At 47.8% G+C, this 12610-nt stretch overlaps 1 protein-coding gene across 3 annotated transcripts in view; it reads left to right on the top strand.

The window, feature by feature from the left end:
• LOC120933671 (beta-1,3-galactosyltransferase 5-like) overlaps positions 1 to 12610 on the top strand; it is a 28879-nt gene that overhangs the window by 14735 nt on the left and 1534 nt on the right. For all 3 annotated transcript variants that reach the window (XM_040347005.1, XM_040347006.1, XM_040347007.1), the window contains exon 2: positions 10118 to 10706. In XM_040347005.1, coding sequence (XP_040202939.1) covers positions 10118 to 10706 — 589 coding nt within the window. The remainder of the gene's footprint in view (positions 1 to 10117; positions 10707 to 12610) is intronic.

Genomic DNA, 12610 nt, shown 5'->3' with positions numbered 1-12610 from the left:
GTGGTTTGGGAATCAGGCACTTGCCCGTTAAACTTGCGGCGGAGTAACGTAAAGGAGATACGTTACGCCGCCGGATATCTACGAGAATCTGGCCCTTTACCTTTTAATTTTATTTTTTGCACTGTTCTTTAAAAAAATAAATAAAAATAGTGTCACTTTTTTATTCCTATTACAAGGAATGTAAACATCCCTTGTAATAGAAAAAAAAAAACATGACAGGTCCTCTTAAATATGAGATCTGGGGGTCAAAAAGACGTCACATCTCATATTTAAAAAGAAAATGAATCAGCGCAAAAATAACAAATGAACCCCTGTATAGCAGCTGAACACCAGGGTCAATAATCACAAAATCCCTGTAGAGAAACAAATACAGATGGTGCAGCGCTCAAATAAAATAATAAAAGATGAATAAAAAGTCCATAAAATCGCAGTACACCTCCAGTGAGTGCCAATGTAGACAGACAGATGACTGTGTAGGTAACTTCACACGTGCTAGACACACATCCACCACCACATGAAATGGCCTCTCACCTCACCACCTGGACCCTTTGATTATGGAGGGTCACATGCGCTTTATGGGCTAGATTCAGGGTAGATTCGCGCATTGTTACGGCGGCGTAGCGTATCGTATTTACGCCACGCCGCCGTAAGTAAGTGAGGCAAGTGCTGTATTCACAAAGCACTTGCCTCCTAAGTTACGGCGGCGTAGCGCAAATGGGGCCGGCGTAAGCGCGCCTAATTCAAATGAGGATGAGGGGGGCGTGTTTTATGTAAATGGGTGGTGACCCGACGTGATTGACGTTTTTTACGAACGGCGCATGCGCCGTCCGTGTACATATCCCAGTGTGCATTGCTCCAAAGTATGCCGCAAGGACGTATTGGTTTTCGACGTGAACGTAAATTACGTCCAGCCCCATTCACGGACGACTTACGCAAACAACGTAAAATGTTCAAATTTCGACGCGGGAACGACAGCCATACTTAACAGTGGCTACGCCACCTAGGGGGCAGCTTTTTCTTTACGCGGCGTATCTCTTACGGAAACGGCGTATCTTTACTGCGACGGGCAAGCGTACGTTCGTGAATCGGCGTATCAAGGCATTTGCATATTCTACGCCGAACTCAACGGAAGCGCCACCTAGCGGCCAGCGTAAATATTGCACCCTAAGATACGACGGCGTAGGAGACTTACGCCGCTCGTATCTTAGCCTAATTTAAGCGTATCTGGTTTCCAGAATACGCTTACATTTACGACGGCGCAGATTCAGAGTTACGTCGGCGTATCTACTGATACGCCGACGTAACTCTCTCTGAATCTAGCCCTATGTGTAAATATCAGCAAATCCAGCAGTAGTAGAGACGTCACAGAGAAACCGATAGTTCATCCCAGGTCATGTAATAAACAAATGCCAAAACATAGGGCCAGATTCTCATACATTTACGTTGCTCCTGGGCAGCGTAACGTATGTGATGTACGTTACACCGCCGCAGGTTTACATCCTGATTCTCAGAACACTTACCTGTAAACTTGCGGCGGTGTATCGTTAAATCGCTCGGCGCAAGCCCGCCCAATTCAAATGGGGCGGGCACCATTTAAATTAGGCGCGCTCCCGCGCCGAGCGTACTGCGCATGCTCCGTCGGGTAAATTACCTGACGTGCATTGCGCTAAATGACGTCCAGCGCCATTCACGGACGTCTTACGCAAACAGCGTAATTTTTTTTAAATTCGACGCGGGAACGACGGCCATACTTAAAATTGGTTGCCCCTCATAATAGCAGGGGCAACCTTACATGTCGCGTACGCTACGGAAACAACGTAAATTCTCAGCATCGACCGCGCGTATGTTCGGGAATCTCGCGTACTTACCTCATTTGCATAGACAACGGGGAAAACGTCGATGCGACACCTAGCGGCGGGGAAAAAAATTGCTTTTAAGAACTGACAGCGTAAGAGCCTTACGCCTGTCAGATCTAATGGGTATCTATGCGTAACTGATTCTAAGAATCAGTCGCATAGATACCCGGGGCCAGATGAGGAGTTACGACGGCACAAATGGTGTTGCGCCGTCGTAACGCCTTTGAGAATCTGGGCCATAGTGCTCTCCGTTTGGATAAACGATTTAATAGAAATAAAAGATAAAAAAAACACTCACAATGACGGCACCATGATCGTTGCCGGTGTATATTGAGCAAAGTAATAGCCGCGGGTGACGTCACGACGCTCCTTCCGTACGCGTTACGTCCTCTATGGGCGGGGACTTGTTCAGCGGTAAAGGAGGCGTGGAGAACACCCGCTATTTATGTGTGTAAGTTGCCATAGGAACCCAGCGTGTTAATTATGTAGAGTCAACATACACCGAGTGTCAGAAGGCTAATTTGCATAGCAGTGTCCAGCCCAAACCATGCAAAAAGACACGCATGCATAGGACTCATCATCCTGCAATGTATATTATCGCAAAGAAGAGAAGCAAAAAAAAACCCCACAGGTTCGAATATTAATTTTTAAAAGTGTAAATAATACTCATATGCTAATTAGCTATAAAAATAGATAGTATTTAATCACTTAATAAAAATATTTAATAAAAAACAAAATTAATATAAAATCAATTTCGGTAACCAAAAAATTGCAACATCAACCGCGGCCATCATTACAAAGGAATAAAACAATTAACGATCAGTGATAAAACAATTAATATCGAAATCAATATTCAATCCCCCAGGGGCAAGCACCTCGGTTTCATGTATCCAATAGGATTCACGTTTACTCAGCTGACGAATAAGATTACCCCCCCCTCCAGTGGTTGGTAACCCTTTCAATTCCCCAAAATTGTAAGCTCTTGGGATTTTTTTGATGAACTAGTTTAAAATGTCTAGATACACTGGCCCGGATTCAAGAAGCAATTGCGCCTGTGTAACCATATGTTACACAGCGCAATTGCTTACTTGCCCCGACGTTACGAATGCTCCTGATTCAGGAACATCGTAACGCCGACTGCAGCCTAAAATCTGCGTGGCATAAGGCTCTTATGCCACGCATATCTTAGGCTGCATTCTTGCGATGGCCGCTAGGGGGCGCTCCCATTGTGCTCAGTGTATAGTATGCAAATTGCATACCAACACCGATTCACAATGTTGCGCGAGCCCTGCGTACGCAATTTACGTTGTTTCCGTACGGCGTGTTTAGCGTAAGGCTGCCCCTTCTAATAGCAGGGGCAGCCAATGCTAAAGTATACCCGTCGTTCCCGCGTCGCGTAATTTGCGTAAGTGATTCGTGAATGGCGCTGGACGCCATTCACGTTCACTTGGAAGCAAATGACGTCCTTGCGACGTCATTTGCCGCAATGCACGTCGGGAAAGTTTCCCGACGGAGCATGCGCTCTACGCTCGGCGCGGGAACGCGCCTAATTTAAATGATTCCCGCCCCCTACGGGATCATTTACATTAGGCGCCCTTACGCAGGGCAAGTTTACATATTTTTGGTAAAAAAAAAAAAAAAAAGGGATATTAGCACTGGGCACGGTAGTGGCACTGATGGAGCACTGGCGGCACTGATGAGTACTGTAGTGGCACTGGTGCGGCACTGACAGACACTAGCAGCACCAATGGGCACTGAAGTGGCAGAGGTGGCACTGGTGGGGACTGTAGTGGCACTGGTGGCACAGATGGGGACTGTAGGGGCACTGGTGGGGACTGTAGTGGCACAGATGGGGACTGTAGGGGCACTGGTGGGGACTGTAGTGGCACTGGTGGCACAGATGGGGACTGTAGGGGCACTGGTGGGGACTGTAGTGGCACTGGTGGCACAGATGGGGACTCTAGGGGCACTGGTGGGGACTGTAGTGGCACTGGTGGCACAGATGGGGACTCTAGGGGCACTGGTGGGGACTGTAGTGGCACTGGTGGGGACTGTAGTGGCAGAGGTGACACTGGTGGGGACTGTAGTGGCAGAGGTGGCACTGGTGGGGACTGTAGTGGCAGAGGTGACACTGGTGGGGACTGTAGTGGCAGAGGTGGCACTGGTGGGGACTGTAGTGGCAGAGGTGACACTGGTGGGGACTGTAGTGGCAGAGGTGGCACTGGTGGGGACTGTAGTGGCACTGGTGGGGACTGTAGTCACACTGGTGGGGACTGTAGTGGCACTGGTGGGGACTGTAGTCACACTGGTGGGGACTGTAGTGGCACAGATTGGGACTGTAGGGGCACTGATGGGTAGTGTAGTGGCACTGTGTGGCACTGCTAGGCTCTGCTGGGCACAATGTAGATTTTCACTCACTTTAAAAATCACTTCTCTCCTCACACGCTGTATCGGTGTGAGGAGAGAAGAGAAGACCTCAGGATGACCTTTTTTTTTGTTTACATTTGTCTGCTCCCTCATTGGAGGGAGCGATCAGGTGGTGAAGAGCCGCTATCATTGGCTCTTCACCGTGATCCGTGTTGCGTCGGGTCCCCTGGACCCGGCGAGCACAGACACTTCCACGAGCGCGTCTCAGGGGGCGCGCAAACGAGGAAGTGCACGAGGACGTCCCAGGGACGTCGTGTCACAACAACTCGACCGCGCTGTAGCAGTATTTTTGCTATAGCGCGGTCAGCAAGTGGTTAATATTTCTGACATGCTCATCAACTCTCATATGCAAAGATCTAGATGTCCTTCCTACATATTGCAACCCACAACCGCATTGCAACATATATACAACACCGACCGTATCGCATGTGATGAGCTGCTTAATCTCATAGGGCCAGATCCACAAAGATTTACGTTGGCGTATCTATTGATACGCCGCGTAAGTTCCATCGATGCGCCGGCGTATCTTTGTTTTGTATCTACAAAACAAGATACGACTGAATGTGGGCTAGATCCGACTGACGTACGTCTTAGTACGCCGTCGGATCTTAGGTGCATATTTACGCTGGCCGCTAGTTGGCGCTTCCGTTGATTTGCGCGTCGAGTATGCAAATTAGCTAGATACGCCGATCCTCAAACGTACGTCCACCCGGCGCATTTTTTTTAACGTCGTTTACGTAAGGCTTTTTCCGGCATAAAGTTACCCCTGGCTCTATGAGGCGTACGCAATGTTAAGTATGGACGTCGGGACAGCGTCAAATTTTCCGTTGTTTGCGTAAATCATTCGCGAATAGGGCTTTGCGTAAGTTACGTTCACGTCGAAAGCATTGACTATTTGCGACGTGATTTCGTGCATGCGCACTGGGATACGTGCACGGACGGCGCATGCGGCGTTCGTAAAAAGCGTCAATTACGTGGGGTCATACTAGATTAGCATACAACACGCCCACTCCAAGCCTACTTTGAATTACGCCGGCAGATTTACGTTACGCCGGCGCACATATGGGAGCAGGTTCTTTGTGGATACCCTACAAGCCACTCGGATTTACGGCGGCGTAGCGCATATGAGATGCGCTACGCCCGCCTAAACATACACCCGTTTTTGTGGATCTGGCCCATATTCTCTACTTGTAGCAAATGATAAAAACTTTTTCCGTTTCTTAACATTTGTTTTGGAGTTTTTACAAGAAACACACCGACCACAAGTATAAAAGCCTCCCAAAAACGTGAACAACTTATTTTCCCTAGGGATCGGTGGATTAACTACTAGCCGACCAGCCGCCGTCATTCTACGGCGGCAGGTCGGCTCTCCTGGGCGAGAGCCCGAAGTATAACGTCGGCTCTTAGAGCGGCCACTAGGGGCGCGTGCGCGCCACCGGGGGCGCGTGCGCGCCACCGGAGGCGCGCGCCCCCCGCCCGCCCCCGACTCCCGTGCGTGTGCCCGCCGGGCACGATCGCCGCCGGGCACACGCGATCGCTCGGTACAGAGCGGGGACCGGGAGCTGTGTGTGTAAACACACAGCTCCCGGTCCTGTCAGCGGGGGAAATGCTGATCTTCGGTTCATACAATGTATGAACAGAGGATCAGTGTTTCCCCTAGTGAGGCCACCCCCCCTACAGTTAGAACACACCCAGGGACATACTTAACCCCTTCCCCGCTCCCTAGTGTTAACCCCTTCACTGCCAGTGGCATTTTTATAGTAATCCAATGCATTTTTATAGCACTGATCGCTATAAAAATGCCAATGGTCCCAAAAATGTGTCAAAAGTGTCCGAAGTGTCCGCCATAATGTCACAGTACCGAACAAAAATCGCTGAGTAAAAAAAATATATTAATAAAAATGACATAAAAATACCCCCTATTTTGTAAACGCTATAACTTTTGCGCAAACCAATCAATAAACGCTTATTGCGATTTTTTTTTTACGAAAAATACATAGAAGAATACGTATCGGCCTAAACTGAGGAAAAAAAATGTTTTTTAGATATTTTTGGGGGATATTTATTATAGCAAAAAGTAAAAAATATTCATTTTTTTCAAAATTGTCGCTCTATTTTTGTTTATAGCGCAAAAAAATAAAAACCGCAGAGGTGATCAAATACCACCAAAAGGAAGCTCTATTTGTGGGGAAAAAACTACGCCAATTTTGTTTGGGAGCCACGTCGCACGACCGCGCAATTGTCAGTTAAAGCGACGCAGTGCCGAATCGCAAACAGTGCTCTGGTCTTTGGGCAGCAATATGGTCCGGGGGTTAAGTGGTTAAAGTACACTGGGTGCTAGACGATCCCTCAGCGAGGGTGCTTTTTTGTATATAAACTGCGGACGTGCAGGCAAAACAGGTCCTGACACTCTGTCATTTTTTCAAGATAGACCAGTTCTTATTGATGATTCTCTCAAACGCTGAAGGGTCCAGGTGGTGAGGTGAGAGGCCATTTCATGTGGTGGTGGATGTGTGTCTAGCACGTGTGAAGTTACCTACACAGTCATCTGTCTGTCTACATTGGCACTCACTGGAGGTGTACTGCGATTTTATGGACTTTTTATTCATCTTTTATTATTTTATTTGAGCGCTGCACCATCTGTATTTGTTTACATCTCATATTTACACTAAAATGCAATTTTTTTTTTTTGTCATTTGAAAAAAAAAAAAATGCCCTTTAACCACTTAAGCCCCGGACCATTTTGTTGCTAAATGGCCAGGCCAGGTTTTGCGATTCGGCACTGCGTCGCTTTAACAGACAATTGCGCGGTCGTGCGACGTGGCTCCCAAACAAAATTGGCGTCTTTTTCCCCCCACAAATAGAGCTTTCTTTTGGTGGTATTTGATCACCTCTGCGGTTTTTATTTTTTGCGCTATAAACAAAAATAGAGCGACAATTTTGAAAAAAATGCAATATTTTTTACTTTTTGCTGTAATAAATATCCCCCAAAAACATATATATATATATTTTTTCCCTCAGTTTAGGCCGATACGTATTCTTCTACCTATTTTTGGTAAAAAAAAATCGCAATAAGCGTTTATCGATTGGTTTGCGCAAAATTTATAGCGTTTACAAAATAGGGGATAGTTTTATTGCAGTTTTATTAATTATTTTTTTTTTTACTACTATTGGCGGCGATCAGCGATTTTTTTCATGACTGCGACATTATGGCGGACACTTCGGACAATTTTGACACGTTTTTGGGACCATTGTCATTTTCACAGCAAAAAATGCAGTTAAATTGCATTCTTTATTGTGAAAATGACAGTTGCAGTTTGGGAGTTAACCACAGGGGGCGCTGAAGGAGTTAGGGTTCACCTAGTGTGTGTTTACAACTGTAGGGGGGTGTGGCTGTAGGACTGACATCATCGATCGAGTCTCCCTATAAAAGGGATCACTCAAAACAAATATGAACACAATCTTTTAGATGACTTTCTTTGGAAAGCAGTCACAACCTGAGTAGAAGAGCCTGTTCCCTGCCAGCATGCTGCAGAGAAGGACTCTTGCTTGATGTGTGGAAGCTAATGGTCTCTCTACAGAGGTCCAACACACTCTACTTATGTCGCATACACACGGTCGGAATTTCCGATGGAAAAAGTCAGATGGGAGCTTTTCATCAGATATTCTGACCGTCAGAGGCGGCTCTTTAATTAGGCAAATTAGGTGGTCGCCTAAGGCCTCGTACTCACAGGGGCCTCAAGCCCGTCTAACTTACCCAATGCATCACCCCAGTTTTGAGGGACAGGGGACCTTAACGCTACTGTGCTCAGGCAGCATTAAGAGCCCTGACTCAGGAGCGGGGCCCTCAAGCGTCCCTGACAACCAGTGAATATCGGTGACACTACCACCTTGTGACATCAATGACCCAGCATGCCCTCAGTCAATGACGTCTCAAGGGGCGGGTTCACCAGGTGACATCACCAGGTGGCCCCCGCCCTTTAGTTATTAAAGAGCAGGATCTGGGGGCCGCCTTGTTAAAGGGGACTTCCATATTCCAAAAAGCCCCCTTCCCACAAACCCCCACAACCACCGGCCAGGGTTGTGGGGAAGAGGCTCTTGTCCTTGAATTATTTTTCCCATCATGGGCTTGAGTGGGGCCCCATGTCAAGTTTTGTCTAAGGCCTCACAAAGCCTAGAGCCACCTCTGCCGACCGTGTGTACGCCCCATCGGAATTTTCCATCTGACTTTCCGACGGACTTAGATAGAGAGCAGGTTCTCTATTTTTCCAACGGAAAAAATTCCTAACGGAAAATCTGTTCGTCTGTTTGGAATTCCGAAGCACTAAAAACCACGCATGCTCGGAATCTCGGAGTTCTTGGCGGTCGGAATTTGGTGTGACTGTTTGTATGCAAGACAGCTTGAGCGGAATTCCGTCGGAAAAACCATCCGAGTTTATTCCGGCGGAAAAAAACAGTCGTGTGTACAGGGCATGAGTCCAACCTATAGCTTCTGGATTACGTAGCTCTCATGCCCCGTGCTGATTGGAGAACACAAGCTCTGACCCAGAAGGGGATGTGTCAGACTTCTCCAGAGAGACCACTGCTTCCGCACATAGAGCGAGGCTCCTTCTCTGTACCATGCTGGCAGAGGACAGGCCTTTCTACTCAGGCTGTGGCTATTTCTGAAGAAAACCGATTGGGATGTATGACTGATTTAAATTGAACATTTTATTGAGGATTAACCACTTCCCGACGGCCGTACGACTATTGACGGCCGCAGGGTGGTTCTACTTCTCTGAGGCGCCGTCAATTGACGTCCGCCCCTTTCCGCGTTCCCCGCGCGCGCTCCCAAGCGCGCAGCGGGAAACTTCTGTGCTGGCCGTGTCCCTTGGACACAGCCAATCACAGATCGCCGTGAACGGCCAATCGGAGTGGCCGTTTGCTAGGCGATCTGTGCGGCCAATGAGAGATGATCTCCTATGTTTACATATGAGATCATCTCACATTCCCGGCTCTCGCAGACAGCGGTGCTGTCAGGGGAGAGAGGAGACGGATCTGTGTCTCTTGTACATAGAGACACAGATCGGTCACCTCCCAGTCACCCCCCTTCCCCCACGCAGTTAGAACACTATATAGGACACACATTTAACCCCTTCCTCACCCCCTAGTGTTAACCCCTTCCCTGCCAGTCACATTTATACAGTAATTAGTGCATATTTTTAGCACTGATCGCTGTATAAATGTGAATGGTGCCAAAAATGTGTCAAAAGTGTCCGATGTGTCCGCCATAATGTCGCAGTCGCAATAAAAATCGCTAGTAGTAAAAAAAATAATAATAATAATAATAATTCTGTCCCTTATTTTGTAGGCGCTATAACTTTTGCGCAAACCAGTCGCTTATTGCGATTTTTTTTTTTACTAAAAATATGTAGAATACGTATCGGCCTAGACTAAGGATAAAAAAAATTGAGCTATTTATTATAGCAACAAGTAATTATTATTTTTTTTTTCAAAATTGTCGCTCTATTTTTGTTTATAGCGCAAAAAATAAAAAGCGCAGAGGTGATCAAATACCACCAAAAGAAAGCTCTATTTGTGGGGAAAAAAGGACGTCAATTTTGTTTGGGAGCCACGTCGCACGACCGCGCAATTTTCAGTTAAAGCGACGCAGTGCCGAATCGCAAAAAGTCCTCTGGTCAGGAAGGGGGTTTAAGTGCCCAGTAAGGAAGTGGTTAAACAGCTGTTGAGAGAAATGTAAAAACATTAAAACAAAGAAAAAAAGAGGACACGTATGAATAAATAAAGCATTTTTTTTTAATTATTGTATTAAAATTCTTGCTGTCTCTATCCAGGGCACAATGAAACGTAAAGGAATCCTCATAAACGCCTCCTTGTTCTCCATCGTGACTTTTCTGATGGTGAGATGGTCCATGAACACCAGAGACATACCCCGAACGATGCGTCTTGCCCCAACACCAGCCAGAACGCCGCTCCCTATAATGAGACAATCAGTAACCCTGTCGAGTGGCACTCACACTTATCATCTGAACCTAACCAGGTTTGAGGCGGAGTTCCCCCAACTACAGAGTTACAATTGCACACTCATCAAGGAGCCAAACCAAGAGGAACAGGAAACAACCAACCAAAAACTGCTGATCCTGGCGGTGAAATCCCAACCCGGTAATGGGGCAATGAGATCAGAACTACGGAAGACATGGGCTAAAGAGAGAGAGATAAACGGATACAGAATTAAACCGATATTCTTGTTGGGAAAGACGGGTGTGAAAGGACATATGGAAATGGCCAAATATGAGAGCCAAGAATACGGTGACATTCTACAATGGGACATGACCGAAGGACACCATAACTTGTCCTTGAAAGAACGCTGCTTCTTGGAGTGGCTGTATCTGAAGTCACCTCAAGTGGATCACATTTTTAAAGGTAAGAGAGGAGCGCCCAGACTAGGCACACCAAAATATTTACACAATCGGAAACAAGCACTTCAAAACAACTTCTCATTCACTTATGTAATTATGGGCATTGTGGAGAAATTCATCCTCAAAATTCACAACAGAGGCACTGAAATCTTAGCTCTATTGCTCTTACTTTGTATGGAAGCAGAATGTTGGCACCCTGCCAGTCTTGTACACTTCTACTCTACACAGTTGGTATTTCCTTGCTGTTAGACACCAAATGAAACCAAACTTAGAATCTTTGTTACGACCTTTGAATAACTTCACATTACAAGCAACCAGGGAGGTCAATGACAGCTTGTTTTAAATATCTTTTACTGCTTATTAAAGTGGATATTCACTCTACTGAGCGACTGAAGGTTTTTAAACATCTCCCTGCCCCTTTCCCCCGCCCCTCTCCTCCACAATATAAATCGATGATATGCATATTTTTTGCTTTTTTCCTCCCACCCCTCTCCTCTCCTGTGTGTCTATGTCTCTGCAGCCTCTCACCCCTCTCCTCTCCTGTGTGTCTATGTCTCTGCAGCCTCTCACCCCTCTCCTCTCCTGTGTGTCTATGTCTCTGCAGCCTCTCACCCCTCTCCTCTCCTGTGTGTCTATGTCTCTGCAGCCTCTCATCCCTCTCTTCTCCTGTGTGTCTATGTCTCTGCAGCCTCTCACCCCTCTCCTCTCCTGTGTGTCTATGTCTTTCCAGCCTCTCACCCCTCTCCTCTCCTGTGTGTCTATGTCTCTGCAGCCTCTCACCCCTCTCCTCTCCTGTGTGTCTATGTCTTTGCAGCCTCTCACCCCTCTCCTCTCCTGTGTGTCTATGTCTCTGCAGCCTCTCACCCCTCTCCTCTCCCGTGTGTCTATGTCTCTGCAGCCTCTCACCCCTCTCCTCTCTTGTGTGTCTATGTCTCTGCAGCCTCTCACCCCTCTCCTCTCCTGTGTGTCTATGTCTCTGCAGCCTCTCACCCCTCTCCTCTCCTGTGTGTCTATGTCTCTGCAGCCTCTCACCCCTCTCCTCTCCTGTGTGTCTATGTCTCTGCAGCCTCACCCCTCTCCTCTCCTGTGTGTCTATGTCTCTGCAGCCTCACCCCTCTCCTCTCCTGTGTGTCTATGTCTCTGCAGCCTCTCACCCCTCTCCTCTCCTGTGTGTCTATGTCTCTGCAGCCTCTCACCCCTCTCCTCTCCTGTGTGTCTATGTCTCTGCAGCCTCACCCCTCTCCTCTCCTGTGTGTCTATGTCTCTGCAGCCTCTCACCCCTCTCCTCTCCTGTGTGTCTATGTCTCTGCAGCCTCTCACCCCTCTCCTCTCCTGTGTGTCTATGTCTCTGCAGCCTCACCCCTCTCCTCTCCTGTGTGTCTATGTCTCTGCAGCCTCTTACCCCTCTCCTCTCCTGTGTGTCTATGTCTCTGCAGCCTCTCACCCCTCTCCTCTGTGTCTATGTCTCTGCAGCCTATCACCCCCCTACTCTCCTGTGTTTCTTTGTCTCTGCAGCCTCTCACCCCTCTCCTCTCCTGTGTGTTTGTGTCTCTGCAGCTTCTCATCCCTCTCCTCTCCTGTGTGTCTATGTCTCTGCAGCCTCTCACCCCTCTCCTCTCCTGTGTGTCTATGTCTCTGCAGCCTCTCACCCCTCTCCTGTGTGTCTATGTCTCTGCAGCCTCTCACCCCTCTCCTCTCCTGTGTGTCTATGTCTCTGCAGTCTCTCACCCCTCTCCTCTCCCATGTGTCTATGTCTCTGCAGCCTCTGACCCTCTCCTGTGTGTCTATGTCTCTGCAGCCTCTCACCCCTCTCCTCTTCTGTGTCTATGTCTCTGCAGCCTCTCACCCCCTCCTCTCCTGTGTGTCTATGTCTCTGCAGCCTCTCACCCCTCTCCTCTGTGTCTATGT

Source organism: Rana temporaria, chromosome 3 (assembly GCF_905171775.1).
Source record: "Rana temporaria chromosome 3, aRanTem1.1, whole genome shotgun sequence".
Taxonomy (NCBI): domain Eukaryota; kingdom Metazoa; phylum Chordata; class Amphibia; order Anura; family Ranidae; genus Rana; species Rana temporaria.
Note: the sequence above shows the minus strand (reverse complement) of the source record. Positions and strands in the feature narration are given on the sequence as shown.